We start from the raw sequence: 20,166 nt of genomic DNA, 5'->3' as shown, positions 1-20,166 counted from the left end.
CTCTGGGACAACTTCAATTGTACCAGCATTTGCATCATGGGGGTACTGGAAGGAGAAGAGAGGGAGCAAGATACCAAATAACTATTTGAAAAAATGACAGTAAACGTCCCTTACCTGGTGAAAGAACTAGACATACAAGTCCAGGAAGCACAGAATCCCAAACAACATGAACCCAAAGAGACCCACACAGAGACAAATCAGAATTAAAATGCCAAAAGTTCAAAACAATAAAATGCCAAAAGTTCAAAACAAAAAGATAATCTTAAAAGCATCAATAGAAGCCCTGACCAGTTTGGCTCAGTGGATAGAGCATCGACCTGTGAACTCAAGGGTCTCAGGTTCGATTCCAGTCAAGGGATACCTTGGTTGCGGGCACAGGTAGGGAGTGTGCAGGAGGCAGCTGATCTATGTTTCTCTCTCATTGATGTTTCTAATTCTCTATCCCTCTTCCTTACCCTCTGTAAAAAATCAATAAAATATATATATTTTTAAAAAGCAGCAAGAGAAAAGCAGTTAGTTAGCTACAAGGGAGCACCCATACAACTGCTAGCTGATTTCTCAACAGAAACTTTGCAAGCCAGAGGGAGTGGCAAGAAATATTCAGTGGTGAAAAGCAATGACCTATAACCAAGTTTACTCTACCCAGCAAAGCTATCATTTAGAATTGAAAGTCTGTTAAAGAGTTTCCCAGACAAGGAAAAGCTAAAGGAGTTCATCACAACCAAGCCAGTATTACATGAAATGTTGAAGGGTGTTCTTAAAGAAGAAGAAGAAGAAGAAGAAGAAGAAGAAGAAGAAGAAGAAGAAGAAGGAGGAGGAGGAGGAGGAGGAGGAGGAGGAGGAGGAGGAGGAGGAGGAGGAGGAGGAAGGGGAGGAGGAGGAAGAGGAGGAGGAGGAAGAGGAGGAGGGGGAGGAGGGGGGAGGAGGAGGAGGAGGAGGAGGAGGAGGAGGAGGAAGAGGAGGAGGGGGAGGAGAAGAAAAAGGAGGAAGAGGAGGAAGAGGAGGAGGAAGGAAAAATAAAAGACTAAAAATATGAATAATAAAATGGCAATAAGTGAATATTTATCAACAATTAAATCTAAAAATCAAAATAAATGGGGGAAAAAACTAATAAGCAAAATACATTGATGAATAAAATAGAACCAGAGGCATGGAAACATGAAACAGACCAATAAATCTCAGAGGGAAGTGGGGAGGAGTAGCAGGAAGAGATTAGTAGCAGAACTTATATGCATGTATGCATTACCTTTGGACACAGAAAATAGGGTAAAGGCCGGGGGCAGGAACTAGGTGCAGGGGGGCAATGGAGGAAAAAAGGGACATTGTAATATTCTCAATAATAAAAGTTTAAAAATGTCAAAAACTAAAAAATAATAGTAAAATAAAATAACAATGCATTAGCTCATTCCCATATGTGATTATTCTACATATGTTTTATTAAGCAGAATATCCTATTTTGACCCATGATAGCTAAAACTTGTTATAGTATCATAATACCTGGTCACTATACTGTGTTTTTAAAACTTCTGATTAATACATGTATAGGTTTATTTTAGGTTTTATTTGGAGTGAGAAAAGATAAAATTAATTTATATAAATGGTATAATTATGACAACATATTTAAGAGCCTGACTATAATAACAGTCTTTACGAATTATGTCATGGGATTTCCTAAGAAAGATGTACAGTACTTTTCATACTTCTAAAAATAAGCCTTTTGGGATGCAATCCAAAATATATTTACTTCATAGTAATTCAAGGATATCATCTGTCTATTTATTATAATAATTTTTATTCATAATAAATTTATTAAAGTTTATACAATAATAAAAATGGACTTACTTCTGTTGGAAATATACAGATATCATTAAATGATAAGTTAAGATATATCAATTGGGAAGCCAAAGGTGTTAAGTCTGGGCAATTCAGGATAAAAAAGCCCTAAAAGAAAGTGATCAGAGATAAGAGGTTAATTATTAACAATACATAAAATATTTTGTGCAAAATTTTTAAAAATTACATATTCTGTCTTACAGTGGTTTACACAGTACAATAATAAGCCTATACTTATCTCCCACTCATTCATTTTAATCTGTATGATAATCCGATCTAATAAAAGAGTATATGCAAATTGACAATACCTCCGCTACACACACAAGCCACATCCATCAGCCTATCAGGAGTGAGTATGTAAATTAACCCCAACCAAAATGGCTGCAGCCACGGAGAGAGCAGAAGGCTTGGGTTGCCCCCAGAAATGGAAGAAGCCAAGCTTTCTGCCTGCCCTGGTGGGCCCAGGGCTCCACTCAAGGTTATAAAGTTTCAATTGTAGAAGATAAATAAATCCCAAACACCAGGGCCTCTGCTTGGGTCACTGGGTGTGTGTGTGTGTGTGTGTGTGTGTGTGTGTGTGTGTGTGACCAGCCTGAAAACCACCACAGGCCCCTCGCCCAGGCTGCCCAGTGCCCCAAGGGAACCCCCATCCTGATCCGGGACACCCTTCAGGGCAAACCAGCAGGCCCCCACTCATGCACCAGGCCTCTATCCTATTTAATCTTATCTAATAAAAGGATAGTATGCAAATTGACACAAGATGGCTGCCCCCATGTGATCAGAGATGACTGCCCCCTTGTGGACACAAGATGGCCGCCACAAGATGACCAGCAGAGGAGGTCAGTTGGGAGAAACCAGGCCTGCAAGGGAGGGTAGTTGTGGGCAATCAGGCCAGCAGGGGATGGACCAGGCCTGCCAGGGAGGGCAGTTGGGGGTGATGGGCCTGCAGGGAAGGGAAGTTGGAAGGGACCTGTAAGGAAGAGCAGTTGGGGGGAACCAGGCCTGCAGGGGAAGGCAGTCAGGGGTGACCAGGCTTGCAGAGGAGAGCAGTTGGGGGGAGGGATCAGGCCTGCAGGGGAGGGAAGTTAGGGGTGACCAGGCCTGCAGGGGAGGGTAGTTAGGGGCAAATAGGCTGGCAGGGGAGCAGTAAGGCATCAATCAGGCTGGCAGGGAGTGGTTAGAGGTGATCAGGCTGGCAGGCAGAAGCAGTTAGGGGCAATCAGGAAGGCAGGCCGGTGAGAAATTGAGAACCAGCAGTCCTGGATTGTGAGAGGGATGTCCGACTGCCCGTTTAGGCCCGATCCCACCAGGATCGGGCCAAAACGGGCAGTCGGACATCCCTCGAGAGGTCCCAGATTGGAGAGGGTGCAGACTGGGCTGAGAGACACATAATCCCCATGCACGAATTTTGTGTACTGGGCCTCTAGTAATTTCTTAAATAAGTAAGAGTTAGAAATCAGATAGAAATACTAGTAACTATTTATGTATTCAGTAAGTATAGGGGCTTATGTATGATCGGACATCAATTAATAATGAGCAAACATTTTGAGCATTCACTACATATTGAAATATATTTAATTTTTTAAATTTATCTTTATTGTTTAAAGTATTACATGTGTCTCACCCCTCCCCCCCAAGTTAACCCCTTCTATCCTATATCCAACCCCACTCCAGGCTTTCACCACACTATTGTCTATGTGGCAATGGGTTATGCATATATGCATATAAGTTCTTTGGTTAATCACTTCCAAACCACCCACCCCTGCCTTCCCTCTAAGATTTGAAAGTCTCTTCCATGCTTCTATGTCTTTGGATCTATGTTGTCCAACAGTTTATTTTGTTTTTTAGATTCCAAGTATCAACTTTTCTTTCTCTGACTAGCTTATTATGCTTTGTACAACATTCTCCAAGTCCCTCCATGCTGTTTCAAAGATAAAAGATTCTTTTTTTTTAACTGTTGTATAGTATTCCGTGGTATAAATATACCAGTTTTTTTGTTTTGTTTTGTTTTGTTTTAATCCACTTATCTACTGATGGGCACTTGAGCTGTTTCTATAATAGATCTTAGCTATTGTAAATTGTGCTACTATGAACATAGGGATACATTCTTTCTGATTAGTGACTCAGGCTTCTTAGGATATATTCCCAGAAGTGAGATTAGTGGGTCAAATGGCAGTTCCATATTGAATTTTTTGAGGAAACTCCATACTGTTTTCCATAATGGCTGCACCAGTCTGCATTCCCACCAGCAGTGCACTAGGGTTCCCTTCTCTACACATGCTCACCATCACTTGTCATTTGTTGATCTGTTGATGGTAGCCATTCTGACAAGGGTCAGGTGATACCTCATTGTAGTTTTAACTTGCACCTTTCTGTTAATTAGTGACTTTTAGCATTTTTTCCTATATATTGGTCTTCTCTATGCCTACTTTGGAGAAATGTTTACTAGGTCCTTTGACCATTTTGTAATTGGATTGTTTGTCTTCCTTTCGTTAAGTTGTATAAGTTCCTTAAGTAATTTGACTATTCACCCCTTATCAGATATATCATTGCAAATATGTTCTCCCATAGGATGGGATCTCTTTTCATTTTGTTGATGGTTTCTTTTGCTTGGCATAAGCTTTTTATATTTTGATGTAGTCCTATTTGTTTATTTTCTCCTTTGTTTTTCTTGCCCCAGGAGATGTATTGGCTATGAGAGATGTCAGATTTTGCCACCTATAGCACTTTTACACATTAATATTGAATTCTCAGAAAGAGAAACTAAAAAAAATTACTGCTGCAACAACAACAAAAAAAGATACTTAGGAATAAATTTAACCAAGGAAGTAAAAGACCTGTACTCAGAAAAATACAGGACACTGAAAAAAGAAAAAAAAAAAGAAAAAAAGAGAGATAGAGGAAGATAGAAACGAATGGAAGAGTATACCATGTTCATCAATTGGCAGAATTAACATCATTAAAATGTCCACATTACATAAAGCTACCTATAGATTCAATGCAATCTGTATTAAAATACCAACAGAATATTTCACAAATCTAGAAGAAATACTCCAAAAAATGTACATGGAACCAAAAAACAACAACAACAACAAAAAAACCAAATATCTGCAACAATCCTGAGAAAGAACCAAGTTGGAGGAATCACAATACCATCTATAAAGTTATACTATTGTACAAAGCCATTATAATCAAAACAGCCTGGCCCTGGCCCTGGCATATAGATCAATGGAACAGAATAGAAACCCCCAGAAATAAACCAAAGCCATTATGCTCAATTAATATTTAACAAAGGAGGAAAGAGTATACAATGGAGTAAAGACAGTCTCTTCAATAAATGCTTCTGAAAAAATTGAACAGGTACATGCAAAAAAAAAAAAAAAAAAGAAAAAAAGAAATAAAGAAAAAAAGAAAGAAAAAAGAAACTAGAGCACCAACTCACACCAGACACAAGAAAAAACTCAAAATAAGCAAAAGACTTAAATGTAAATCATGAAAGCATAAATACCATATTTTCTGGCGTATAAGACGACCCCCTAATTTTACAGTTAAAACATAGGTTTAGGCCTATATTCGCTGTATAAGACTACCCCCTATTTCAGAGGCAACACCAGTTCTTTTTTTAATAGACCACCTCTCTGACTCTGGCCAATCTGAGCAGGCTTTTTACTAGAACACAGTGTAGCTTTGGGTACAGAACATGTATAATTTGCATGCATAAAAAGCCTGCTTGGATTGGCTGAGTTAGAGAGGCGGTCCGAGCAGCCTTGCAGTGATTGGTGCAGGATCAAGTTGGAAAATTTGTTTAGCGGCATATCGAGACGTTTTTTCGGGATATACTCGGCGTATAAGACGACCCCCAATTTTCGATTGACTTTTTTTGTTTCAAAAGTCATCTTATACGCCGGAAAATACGGTATATTTTGTTATTTTGTATTTAATTTTCCATTTCACCACCTGGTTTTTTTCATGTCTCTAGTTCTGAGGTAGGATAGTAAGATGCCAGGAAAATTCCTTGGCAAGTTGAATGGGGAAACTGAGACAGATAGTTAATTCAAATTGGCCTTATCCAGCACCCTGACTCACCTGCCTCCTTCTCCCTTGCACTACCACTCCCTTAAGCATTAATCAATGACTAATGAATCCCTACCATAGTGCAGACCAAAGAGCAGAGACCGTGACCTTTCAAAGACATACCTGGAACTGGAAAGCTGGTGAATATTCTATTGAGATTTTTCCCTTGAGACTTCCCCTAAAACTCTCGTCTTTGGAAAACTGATAAAACCTCTTAAGGCAAAGGATCCAGTTCTCTCTCTCAATCTCTCTCAATCTCTCTCAATCTCTCTCTCTCTCTCTCTCTCTCTCTCTCTCTCTCTCTCTCAATCTCTCTCTCTCTCTCTCTCTCTCTCTCTCTCTCTCTCTCTCTCTCTCTCTCTCTCTCTCATACACCCATGGCTTTCCCCACTTCTTTCCTCAGGCTTATATCCCTGATTTTCTTTCTTTCTTTTTTTTTAAAAAAAATATATATATTTTATTGATTTTTTTTTTTTTTACAGAGAGGAAGGGAGAATGATAGAGAGCTAGAAACATCAATGAGAGATAAATATCGATCAGCTGCCTCCTGCACACCCCCCACCAGGGATGTGACCGCAACCAAGGTACATGCCCTTGACCAGAATCGAACCCTGCACCTCTCAGTCCGCAGGCCGATGTTCTATCCATTGAGCCAAACTAGTTTCGGCTCTCTGATTTTCTTTATTCTGTAAGCTCTGAAGGTTCCCAGGAGAATTACAACCAGGGGGGCAGCTCATCCTGGACTAACCCCGTGAGTCTGTTGTCAATAGCCCTTCTTTTGCCTCTGTAGCTTGTTTCCCGAATCCACTTAGCCCAGCTGGCTCATTTCTTCTCCTTCTGTGTTTTCCTTCAAAAGGACCAAGGCAGCTACACTTAGGCTCAACTCTTCCTCATGTTTCCAAAGAGCCAAGGAGCTCTGCCTAGGTCACTTATGTGGCTATGATCTTGCCTCTTCTATCTTAAGTCCTTCCTTTGTTTCACTATCCCCAGCTTTAATAAATGTACTCTCAAAATCACCTGGACTCATACGGTGAAATCTTTCTTGCATAACGCCAAGAACTGAGAGCCCACATTGCCACCAATACTTCTATTTCTCTGTTATCTTTGTATTAATCTGACACCTAAATAAAATTTATTGCTTAAATATACAAATTCCTAAAAGGAAAACTTATGTCTTATTATGGACTAAATGTTTGTGTCCCCCCCAAATTCATATGTTGAAACACTGATTCCCACTGTGATGTTTTGTAGAGAGGCCTTCAGGAAATAGGGTTAGAGGAGGTCTTAATGGTGGAGCCCTGAGGAAGGGTAGAGCCCCTATAAGAATAGGAGGGGACCCTCTTCCTCTCCCTTCCTATCCCCACCTCTCCCTCCTCCCTGCCGTACAGCAAGAAGACAGCTGTGAACAAGAGGGCTCTCACTAGGAACAAAATCAGCTGGTCTCAATATTAAACTTTCTCACCATGATAACTATAACCAGTAAATGTTGTTTAAGCCACACAATCTATGGTATTTATCATAACAACCTGAACTGACTAAAGCATGACTGGTGCCTCCAGTAAGTTTAATGCTTCAGGAAAGTTGAAGCATTAAATTTGTTTCTTAGGTTATCATAGAATCGGTAGTGACCAACTGAATGCACCAATGAACCTTAGTGATGATCAAACACCTAAGCTTGCAGTGAATGGGGTATTGTTGCCAATCATTAGGCTATGGCAAATACTATGTAAGAATGAAAGGTTCATGACTAAAAAAATCTTGGAATTGACAGTACAAGACTGAGACTTTAGTAAAATATTAATATTTGTAAATTTCTACATGTTGGTAGTTGATAAAAGTAGTTGTTATTTCTTTCTGGTATTAAACATTTTTTCTCTTCTTGGCAGAATTGGTGGTATACTAAATTATGTAGCAGAAATGTGTCTGTTACAGTTTCTAACTGTTCAACTTAGTGTGTGCACATAACTAAAGCCTTTACATTTCCGTCTGCATGGATAATTTGCCCCTGTCTATTCCCAAGAATTATCTTCTCACCTCAGTCAGCAGTTTGCTTATAGTCAGCTGTATACTCATAAATCTTTTGAACAAAGAGGGCTTTTCTGACCAGCCCATCATAAATAGCAACCTCTCCCTGACCATCTACTTGCTTTATCTTTTCATAGCTCTTCTCACCACAGAATAGGCTATGTATAACTATATGTACTATATAATTTCACCCCACTAAAGTATAAGCTCCATGAAATAGGCATTTTTATTTGTTTTGTACATTAATACATAGTGAGATACATAGTTTACCCTGGTACAAAGTGGGTTCTTAAAAAATATTGGCTGAATGAGTGAATGTCTAGGACTGTGGATATAACATTAGGCCTGCCTACACCAGGTGCCCTAGATCTCTCTTTTACTATTCCATCATAAAATCTGTTTGCTGTGGTTATTATGGAAGGGATATGAAGAACTAAATAATAATGTGAAGCTTTCTCAATGTATACTTTAAAAATGGTAAAATATAGTGGTTACTAAGGAATTGGAAATATTATAATAGAACTAACTTTTATGATCAAGATTTTAATTTTTCTATAAGGGCAAACTTCCCAAAAGAAAAAAAGAGGTACATATGGAGTGAGAAACAGCCTGGTTCATTAGGGGACTTCAAATGGTGGTTTCAAAATGAGAAGGCCAGAAAAGAGGCTAAGGTGGAAGTCAGGGTTTATGTCCTGAAAACAAAATACAAAAAAAAAAAAAAAAAAAAAAAGGCACTATAATCTTCAACTTCAAATCTTCTGAAGATTAAAGTTTGGTTTAATTGGTAATAGGCAAGATTGTAGGTTTAAGTGATAGATCAATTCACTTTTTGTGTGCAAAGAAGTAGTGCATATCACAGTGATTTATTAATAGAGTGGGGGTTTGTGACAGAGCTGGGTTAGCCAGGAGGCAGGACCCTCATCCTGTCATGCTGACTACTGAGTGGGCATCTTCAGGTTCAAATCCCATTCATTTTTGCCCAAATCCTGAGGAAAGGTAATAAGACTAGAGGTGAAAGATGGAGAAATTGAAAGAGCTTTATTTGTTTTTGAACTTCAATGCTGTGGTGTTATGAAATGAATGTAAAAAACTAAGTAATAATATGAAGGCTTTCTCAATTTTTTAATTGCTCTGGTAACTTTTAAGCATTTATGCACTTAGTCTATATCATATTGACCAGCACATTTGATTTGTGTAAATTTTTGTTTATATAAAATCTGTGTTTTTTTTTTAATAAGCTCCAGAAATTATGACTTTTAATTTTTTTTCTATCTCTGTACAGAGCTCAGGATCCTACTCTGGAGTCCAATATTTTTTAAAAAATAATATTAATGGCTGTGGAAGTATTTTTTCTTGACTAGATACAACCAACTTTTTAAAAGATGTATTCTATTTAAAAGGGGAGTAGCAAAATTCAGTTGGCTATCTGTTTTTTGTTTTGTTTTGACAAATTTTTATTGGAAGACAGCATGTGCACAAGTTTAACTATTGTATATGAACAGTTTTTTACAACACAACACAGTTGAGTAGTTGTGACAGAGACGATGTAGCCCTCAAAGCCTCCAACTTTTCCATCTAGCCCTTTACAGAAAAAGCTTGATAATTTTGATGAAAGGAATTCACTTCAAAACTAGATAAAATGATTTTTCACTTCTACTACTGGCCTTTTTTCAAATTAATTCTTCTACTAAAACAAAAACAAAAAACAAATGTAGCACAACAAAGACTTAAGGAATCACCAAGGTAACTAAAACTTATAAGCTAAAACTCCAGAAAGTAGAAAATCTCAGAGTGATAAATACAACACTCAAAACTATTTTTCTCAAAAAGTCATTTGCCTAAACCAAAATTGTTATCAAGAAGCTGAAGAGAACTATAGCCAGTCTAATTGGATGAGGGAGACAAAACATGGAACTCAGGACATAGCAAGGAAGAGAGGCACAGGTGGTATAAGATGGCTGAAAGGCTACAGCCCTGAGAGAAGGGGTTACAGAAACCTCTACAAAGGGTAGAGCCCAGAATAAAACCAGTTTACTGTCTAACTGAATTAAAGTGAATATTCCCTTGCTCCTCTGCCTGCCAGAAGCAATAATAAAAATTCTCTGAAAGAAGAAAACATCATCTAGGTCCTCGAACTTCCTCTAAGCAATATTTACCAAGCAGTCTATAATAAAAGCATAACACACAGATTGACCGAATGACCAAATAGCAGAACGACCATCTGGACGACCTTCTGGATGACCACGCTATGACATGCACTCGTGCCAGGCCAGCCAGATGGGTACAATGCAATTGGTTGGGGGGCCTTGCCATCACCCAGTGATCACCCTGCAGAGTGAGGCTCAGACCACCCTGTGTGGGGTGATCGATGAGGGAAGGGGGCTCTGCAATGGATCACCCCAAAGAGGGAGGCCCAGGCTTTGCGGCAGGCAATGCCCCACAGAGAGGCTCAGGCTAGCCAAGCGATCTCACCTCATGCCTGTCACCTGCTGAGGGTTCAGTGCAAGCAGTGGCAGTAGAGGGAGCAGGGCCAGCTGCTGGCAGTAAGGGGAAGGAAATTCCTGATAGACTCTGATCGCCGGCCAGGCCTAGGGACCCTACCTCAGGGGTCCTGGATTGCAAGAGGGCACAGGCTGGGCTGAGTGATACCTTGTGCACTGGGCCTCTAGTCAAGAATAAAACGACATGCAAAAAGATAATAATTGGACAAAAATCAAGATAAATGATACATCATAGAAACAGGCCCACAGAGAATCCACATATTGGATATATCCAATGTATTAAATATAACTGTGCCATGGGCAGTGTGGCTCAGTTGGTTGGGCATCTCCTGTGAAGGTTGCTGGTTTGATTCCTGATTGGGGCACATGCTGGGTTGTGGGCTCCATTCCCTGTGGGGGACATGAAGGGAGCAGCCCATTGAGGTTTTGCTCTCCCATGGATGTTTCTCTTTCTCTCTCTCCCCCTCTCCCTCTCTCTCTCCCCTTCTCCCTCTCCCTCCCTCTCTTTCTAAAAATCAACTTTAAAAATCTTTAAAAAATAAAATAATTGATTAATAGGTTCAAGAAATTAGATAATAAAATAAAAATTTTAATGACAAAATATTTAGATGATAAAATAACAAAAATCAAGGATTTAGCTGAGAAGAGAATAAAATTGAATTATAATTTAAGTAATAAAAAAAACTCAGACTAAAGCACAGAGAGTAAAAGGAAAATACAGGAAAGAGAGTAAGAACAGGATGAAAAGGCCTCAGAAACATGTGTCTAAATTCCAATAAGAGGAGGACATAAAGAGTGAGCCAGGGGCAATATTTGAAGAAAGTTTTGCCAGAAATGACAAGCAATATAAAGCCATACATTTAAAAAGTGCTATGAACTATAGAAAGATAAGTATTTTAACAAATTACACCTAGGCACCTCATAGTAAGACTGCTTAAATTCAATGACAAAAAAAGAAATATTAAAATTAGCCAAAACAAAAGACATCTAAGTGGGCAGGAAAGGATTACTCCAACATAATTCATCATAACCTGAGTAGGGTAGGGAGGAATTCTACACATCATAAAATTTCAGTACAGGATGACAGAACCCAAATAATGAGGAGGGTGTCAACATAGAAGAGCATCTCAGATACCAAGGAAAGGAGAAAGCACACATGGGTGATTGGATGATAGCAAAAGAAGTCAAGTGAGCCACACCAGCCAGGCTCATAAACATTTTTTAATGTCTTAATTTCCCAAAGAAACTCTTTCTGTAACATTTCCTACTTTTTCAATTTTTAATGAACATATTTCAAAATATATCCCACCTATAAAAGAGTAATATGCAGGAGAATCCAAGATGGCTGCTCGGGTAGGCACCTAGCCGCAGCCGCACGCAACAATTTCAATAAAATACAACTAAAATATAAAATGGACATTACCCAGAACTACAGGAAAGTCAACTGACTGGAAATTCTACAACGAGAAGCAAGGAGAAAACCAGAAGGAAGCGCGGAGGAGCTGTAAAAGCCCAAGGTACGGAGACACGCGGCGCGCGCGGAGAGGACGGAGCCGGAGAGGAGGGAGGCCGAGTGCCTGGCTGGCGTTCCCTAGCGGGAAGGAGATAAACACTCTGACTGTGCTGGGCCCCCAACTGCTCTGAACCCCCGTTCTAGGCCAGACCCCGGGGACTCAGGCTCATCCAGAGGGAGCTGGGCTGTAAGGCGGAACCCGGGGAAGCGGCGAAAGGAGGTCCCAGAGGCGCGCACACAGCTCGCAGAGAAGGGCCGGCCGGCTGTGCCGTAGGACTGCCCTGGCGGGAAGGAGACAGGCTCCAGACTGCTCTGAATGCCATCTCCAACTCCACTTCCAACTGAACTGAACCCCAGTTTCGGGCCCATTGCGGGAGAGCTTACACTGTTTGGTAGCAGGCGAAAATCGAGGGCACCTTTCTCTCAGAGGTGCTTGCAACAAGTACTGAAGGACCCTGAGTCTCAGGAGTCGCATAGGGCGGGGCTGACGGAAGCCAAGGCTGTAGGCTCCACCCTTAAACCCCGCCCCATCAGGAAAGCTGCCTGCGAAAATGCCTAAACCAAATAGATCACAAACGAAAGAAATGGAGGACAAAAAGCTACTGGATATAGAGTTCAAAACCACACTTATAAGGTTTTTCAAGAGACTCCTAGAAAAGGCCGATAAAATAAATGAGACCTATGAGGATATGAAAAGGACTCAACAAGAAATGATAAGGGATCAACAAGAAATAAAGAATACATTGTCTGAAATAAAAAATATTATACAGAGTCCTAAAAACAGAAAGGAAGATCGCAAGAATCAAGTCAAAGATTTGGAACATAAAGAGCCAGAAGACACTCCTCTGCAGAAGCTAGAAGGCAAGAGAATCCAGAAAATTGAAGATAATGTAAGAAACCTCTGGGACAACTTCAAACGATCCAACATCAGAATCATGGGGGTCCCAGAAGATGAGAGAGAGCAAGATATCGAAAACATACTGAAAGAAATAGTGACAGAAAACTTCCCCCACCTGGGGAAAGAATTGGACTTACAAGTCCAGGAAGCACACAGAACTCCAAATAAGAGGAATCCAAAGAGGACCACACCAATACAAATCATAATTAAGATTCCAAGAGCAAAGGACAAAGAGAGAATATTAAAAGCAGCAAGAGCTAAGCAGGTGGTTACCTATAAAGGAGCACCTAGACGATTGTCAGCTGATTTCTCAACAGAAACCATGCAGGCCAGACGGGAATGGCAAGAAATATTCAAGGTGATGAATAGCAAGAACCTACAGCCAAAAATACTCTATCCAGCAAAGCTATCACTCAGAATCGAAGGTCAGATAAAGAGCTTCACTAATAAAATAAAGCTAAAGGAGTTCATCACCACCAAACCAGAATTATATGAATTGCTGAAGGGGGTTCTTTCAGAAGAGAAAGTAAATAAAGATAAAAATTATGAACAACAAATACGTAACTATCAACAAGGGAATCTAAAAACCAAGGAAATTAAAAAAAAAAATCTGATGAACAATATTAACTGTTGAATATAATAGAATCAGAGGTATGGAAGGGGAGTGAACTAATGATTCTTGGGGAAAAGGGGAGAGGGGAATGTGGGAAGAGACTGAACATAGACTGTGCACCTATGGATGAGGACAATGGGGAGTGGGGAAAGGGCAGAGGGTGGGGTGGGAAGGGGGGGGGAAAGGAACACTTGTAATAATATGAACAATGAAAATTTATTTTAAAAAAAATTTAAATAAATAAATAAAATAAAAAAAGAGTAATATGCAAATTAACCACCACTCTGCTATACCCACAAGCCACGCCCACCAGCCAATCAGAGTGAGTATGCAAATAAACCCAACCAAGATGGCTACAGCCACAGAGAGCAGGAGGGAGGCTTGTGTTTCCCAGGCAACAGAGGAAGTCAAGCTTTCTGCCTGCCCTATCCTGCCTAAGCCTCCACTCAAGGCTACAAAGTTTCAATTATAGAAGATAAACAAATCCAAAGAGAAATGGTTGCTGGCCACAGAGCGAGCAGGAGGTTTGGCTTCACTCCAGGCTACAAAGTCTCAATTGTAGAAGGTAAATAAATCCCAGATACCAGGGCTTCCACTTGGGTGGACAGGGGCCATGGCTGGCCTGCAAAACACCACAGGCTACTCACTCAGGCCACCCCATGCCACTAGGGATCCCCCACCCTGATCCAGGATGCCCTTCAGGGAAAACCAGCTGGCTCCCACCTATTCACCAGGCCTCTAACCTACCTAATAAAAGAGTAATATGCAGATTGACCATCACTCCAACACACAATAGCTGCTCCCATGAGATCAAAGATGGCTGCCCCCATGTGGACACAAGATGGCCACCACAAGATGGCCAGCAGGGGAGGGCATTTGGGAGGCACCAGGCATGCAAGGGAGGGCAGTTGAAGGCGATCAACCCTGCAGGGGAGGGCAGTTAGGAGTGACCAGGCCAGCAGAGGAGGGAAGTTGGGGGCAAACAGGCTGGCAGGGGAGCAGTTAGACATCAAACAGGCTGGCAGGGGAGTGGTTAGGGGGTGATCAGGCTGGCAGGCAGAAGCGGTTAGGGGCAATCAGGAAGGCAGGCAGGCGAGCAGTTGGGAGCCAGCAGTCCTGGATTGTGAGAGGGATGTCCAACTGCCCGGTGGGATTGGGCCTAAACCAGCAGTCAGACATCCCTTGAGGGGTCCCAGATTGGAGCAGGTGTAGACTGAGCTGAGGGACTCACCCTGCCCCCAGCCCCATACATGACTTTCGTGCACCGGGCCTCTAGTTTTAATATAAAATTAGATTTTGAAGTCAAAGAGTTTTAGGTTCAAATGCAAGTTCTGCCACTTGCTTGCTTTGCGATCTGCAATTTACTTTCATTGAAATTCAGTGCTCTTATCTGTAAAATGAAGATTATAATACCTACTGTGCTAAATTATAAGTTGGTTGTTTTTTGCTGAATTATACATTTGAAAACTAACATTTGCTTTGCACATAGGGGGTGCTTAATAAATGGTAACTATTATTACAGTTATCCTATATAATAAAAGTGGAATATGCAAGCTGACTGATCAACAGAACAACTGGTCATTTCAGGGCGGGGCTGGTAAGCAGGTGGTGCCAGGCCAGCCAAGGCACATGCCAATGGGCAGAGGGTGGGGATGGTGATCGATGGGCAGCGGTGAGCAGCGGTGGCAGAGGGGCAATTGTAGGGGGTGGGTCTGGCCACTCACTATCCCCTGATTGGCCCACCAGTTGCCTCCTGCAGAGAGAGGCCAGTCTGTGACTCAGGCCTGCTCCCCATCAACTGAGGGCTCCTGGACTGAAGAAGGTGCAGCCTGGGCTGAGGGACCTCCCCCTCCCCACCAGGAGTGCACAAATTTTCATGCATCAGGCATCTAGTTCATTGTATACTGGGCTTATGTTCAATAAAAAGCTAACTTAGTGTTAGAATTGGCACAAAGGCCAAAAACTGTTGATAAATTAATGATCATTCTGAATCCCACTATGTTAATCATGTAAGTAATTAAAAAAGCCTTATAATTGCTTTGAACATAAGCATTTTTAAAAACTGGAATGAATGCAAACTAGGACAGATATGTTTAGAGATGCAATTTTAATGTGTTCCTGGGGAAGTCTCTATTGCAATAAGAAAGATTCCTTTAATATTAACTTAAGTTAGGAAACCTACAGCAAAAATAATTGATAATACAACAAAACATGCCATTAAAAATATCTAGCATACCTTAAGATTAAGTGCATTTCTTCCATATATTTGACAGTTTACTATAGCCAGGTTGGTCATTGCTGCTATTGTTTCATATTTTGTTGCTAAAACAGTCTTAAAACCTTCACCACGAACAACATTTGCATCTGCCTCATCTCGTTTTCTAGGTTTAATAATACCTAAATAAAAAAAAATAAATAAATGAAACAAATGTATTATCACTTAGAGTGAAATTTGAAAGAACTTACACTGGTGAATAAAGATAAGATGGACTCAGGAAAAAGAAAGAGCATTATTGCATATATGAAAATTTCTTTTGCATAAACTTAATGATAACCACAAAAAAAAAGTCCAGAACTCAAATACCTAACAACAAAACATGAAATGAAGGAAAACATCCTAAAAGACCATCAAACTATAGCAAACAAAAAGAAACACAAGGGAAAAAGAAATAATGGAGGCCAAGACCAGTTTGGCTCAGTGGAGAGAGTGTCTGCCTGCGGGCTGAAAGGTCCCAGGTTCGATTCCGGTCAAGGGTGTGCACCTTGGTTGCGGGCACATTCCCCAGTAGGGGGTGTGCAGGAAGCAGCTGATCAATGATTCTCTCGCATCGATGCTTCTAACTCTCTATCCCTCTCTCTTCCTCTCTATAAAAAAATCAATAAAATATATTAAAAACAAAAAAACAATGGAGATACAGCAATACCAGAAAACAAAATTAAAATCTTCATATATCAGTAATCACCCTCTAAGAACTTAACTTACCAGTTAAAAGGCACAGAGTAGTGGGCTGAATAAAAAACAAAACTCAGCTATATATGCTGCCTTCATGAGACACATCTCAGCTACAAAGACAAACATAGAACAAAGTGAAAGAATAGAAAATGATACTCCAATAAAATGGCTTCTAGCGAAAAGCAGGTGTAGCGATACTTAAATCTGACAAAATACATTTAAAGATAAAAAGTTAATATGAGACAACAAATGGACATTTTCTAATGATAAAGGGGAAAAGACATCAAGAAGAAATAACAGATATTGGAAGATGGTGGCCAGGAGGATGGCAATGAAGAAGAAAGTGTGAGTGAGTGAGTGAGTGAGTGAGTGAGTGAAAGGGGAGTGTGTGGATATGGTGTATGTGTGTGTGTGTGTGTGTGTATGTGTGTGTGTGTGTGTGTGTATGTGACAGTTAGATCCCTCAGGACATTCAGGGGCTGGTGGATTGGTCTCACCTAGTCGGGAAGCCTCTGCTATCACTCTAATCACTCCTAGGGAGGCCAGCTCTGCTGTAGAGGCCATGCCATCTTGAAGAGGAGAGCTGCTTTAACTGGGAGCACAGCCTCATCTTCACCCACAGTATGAAAAGCTGTGTGAGGAACAGCCACTGCAACCACCTGATGTGCAACCACGCCACTCACCACCAAACCTACCACTGAAGCCACAGGCCCTGTGTGACTCTACACCTAGATCCTTCAATGAAAGCAAAAATGGGGAGACAGAACAACCCCCAAAGGAAAGGAAAGGAGAAATTGCCAGAAAATGAACTAAATGAAACAGAGGTATGAAATATGTCAGAAAAAAAAAAGAATTCCGAATAAGGGTCATACAATTCATAAACCAGATGGATGAGAAAATCAACAATCTATGCAAGAACCAAGAGGAAAGAAAGAGTGATATAGCTACAATAAAAAAAAAAAAACACTGTGGAAGCTTTCAACAGTAGACTAGGAGAAGCAGAGGACTGAATTAGTGATTTAGAAGATAGGGAAGCAGAATACACTTAATCTGAACTTCAATTGGAGAAATGAATCAAAAGACAGGAGGAGAGACTGAGGGAGCTTTGAAACAACATTAAATGAAGCAACATACATATTATAGGGGTGCCAGCACCACAAGAGAAGAGCAAGGGCTAGAAAATCAATTCGAAGAAATAATGTCAGAAAACTTCCCTGACTTGGAGAAGAAAAAGGTCACACAAGCACAGAGAGTCACATTAAGAAAACCCAAAAAACCCACACTAAGACACATGATACTTACAATGGCAAACGTTAATGACAAAGAGACAATCTTAAAAGCTGGAAGAGAGAGACAGAAAGTTACCTAAAAGTGACCTCCTATTCAGGGGTCTTCAAACTACGGCCCGCAGGCCACATCCAGCCCCCAGGGGAGTCTGATCCTGCCCGCCAGGTTTTGTGGGCAGTGAGCGCAGCCAAGGTGTTACAGTAGGAATTAGTAGTTCATATAGTCTGGCCCTCCAGCTCTCTGAGGGACTGTGATCTGGCCCCCACTTTAAAAAGTTTGAGGACCCCTGTATTAGATTATTAAATGATTTCTCAACAGAAACACATCAGGCCATAAAGGAATGGAAGGAAGTATATAAAGTGATGCAAAGCAAGGTATTGAACCCAAGAATATTCTATCCAGCAAGACTATCATTCAAAATCTTCTTGATGTCTTTTCCCCTTTATCTTTTCCCCTTTCACAGACAAAGAAAGGCTAAGGGAGTTTATCACTACCAAGGCAAGAAATGCTAAAGTGACTGTTTTAAAAAGAAGAATAAAAAGGGGGTGGGAGAAGAAGAAACACAGGCACAAAAAAATAAAAATGGTTACAAACAAGTACCTACCAATAGTAACTTTAAATGTAAATGAATTAAATGCTCCAATTGAAAGACAGCCAGTGGATGAATGGATAAGAAAACATGACCCATATATTTCCTGTCTAAAGAGTCCCACTTCAGAACAAGAGACTCACACAGACTAAAAATAAAGAGATGGAAAGATATCTTACAGGCAAATGGTGGAGGGGGGGGGAGGAGGGGGGAGGCGGGGGAAGCTGGGTAGCAATACTTATATCTGACAAAACAGACCTTAAAGTGAAGATTATGAGAAGAGATAAGGAAAGCCACTTCATAATACTAAACGGGTTGATACAACAAGAGCATATAACTATGGTAAACATATATGCACCCAATGCAGGAGCACCCAAATACATAAAAATAAAACCTTCTGGAAGATATCAAGGGAGATATTTACAGCAATATAATTATAGAAGTGGCCTTTAATACACCACTGAGATCACTGGATAAATCCTCTAGACAAAAAATCAGCAAAGAAAGAGCAATCTTAAATTACTCACTAGATCAGATGGACTTAATGGACATCTTCAGAACATTTCACCCCAAAGCTACAGAATATACATTATCCTCAAGTGAACATGGAAAATTTAATAAGATAGACCACATATTGGGTCACAGGCAAAGTCTCCCCAAATTCAAAAAGATTGAAATCATATCAAGTATCTTCTCAGATCACAATGGCATAATATTAAAAATCAACTATAATAAAAACAATTTAAAAATTCAAATACTTGGAGGTTGAATAGCATGCGATTAAATAATGATTGGGTTACCAAAAAGATCAAAGAAGGAATTTAAAACATTTTGGAAATGAATGACAATGAAAACACAACAATTGAAAACCTATGGGACACAGTGAAAGCAATCCTGAGAGGGAAGTTCATAGCATTACAGGCCTACCTCAAAAAAAAAAAAAAAAAGGAAAACTGGTAATAAATTATCTAACTCTATAACTTAAAGAATTAGAGAGACAGTACCAAGAAAAGCCCAGAGTGAGCAAAAGGAATGAGATGATAAAAATCAGAGCATAAATAAATGGAGACAAAAAACAAAACAAAACAATAACAATACAAAAGATCAATGTAACCAAGACCTGGTTATTTGAAAGGATAAACAAGATTAGTGAACCAGGCTCACAAAGAAGCAAAGAGAGAGAACCCAAATAAACAAAATCAGAAAATCAGAAATGAAAGAGAAGAAATAACAACAGAACCCACAGAAATGCAAAGGATTGTAAAATAAATAAATAAATAAATAAATAAATAAATAAAAATAAAAAAAATAATTAAAAAAAATAAAATAAAAATAAATTTAAAAAATCTATGAACATCTCTAGTTCAACAAACTAAACAACCTATAGGAAATGGACATATTCCTAGAAAAATACAACCTTCCAACACTCAGTCAAGAAGAATAAAAAAAACTTCAACAGTCCAATAACTAAGGAGGAAATTGAAGCAGTCATCAAAAAGCATCTAGCAAACAAAAGCCCAGGCCAGATGGCTTCAGGGGAGTTGTACCAAACATTCAAAGAACTAAAACCTGTCCTTATACTATTCCAAAAAATTCAAGAGAAAGACACACTTCCAAGCTCTTTCTATGAAGCCGGCATTACCCTAATCACAAAACCATGAGTTGTATTGGTAAATACATCTTTAAGAGATCAACCAAAGGACTTGTATACATGCAAATAAATACAACCAATGGATACAAAACTCTGGGGAGGGAGGGTATGTAGGGGAGGGAGGGGACAATGTTAAAATATGTACACAGATAATAATTTAATAATAAAAAAATAAGACTGATATTTCTTTACTGATTTTCTGTTTGGATGGTCTATGTATAGCTGTAAA

The 20,166-nt window shown here is 39.9% G+C and overlaps 1 protein-coding gene across 1 annotated transcript in view; it reads right to left on the bottom strand.

Moving 5' to 3' along the window:
- The window catches only part of LRRC63 (leucine rich repeat containing 63), a gene marked incomplete at both ends in the record, with an annotated part of 80,261 nt that overhangs the window by 39,856 nt on the left and 20,239 nt on the right, over positions 1-20,166 (bottom strand). The window contains 2 exons of the mRNA XM_084876184.1: positions 1,843-1,941; positions 15,694-15,854. Of these exons, the coding sequence (XP_084732310.1) occupies positions 1,843-1,941; positions 15,694-15,854 (260 nt within the window). The remainder of the gene's footprint in view (positions 1-1,842; positions 1,942-15,693; positions 15,855-20,166) is intronic.

This window comes from Pipistrellus hanaki, assembly GCF_964339955.1.
Source record: "Pipistrellus hanaki genome assembly, chromosome: 3".
NCBI lineage: Eukaryota > Metazoa > Chordata > Mammalia > Chiroptera > Vespertilionidae > Pipistrellus > Pipistrellus hanaki.
Note: the sequence above shows the minus strand (reverse complement) of the source record. Positions and strands in the feature narration are given on the sequence as shown.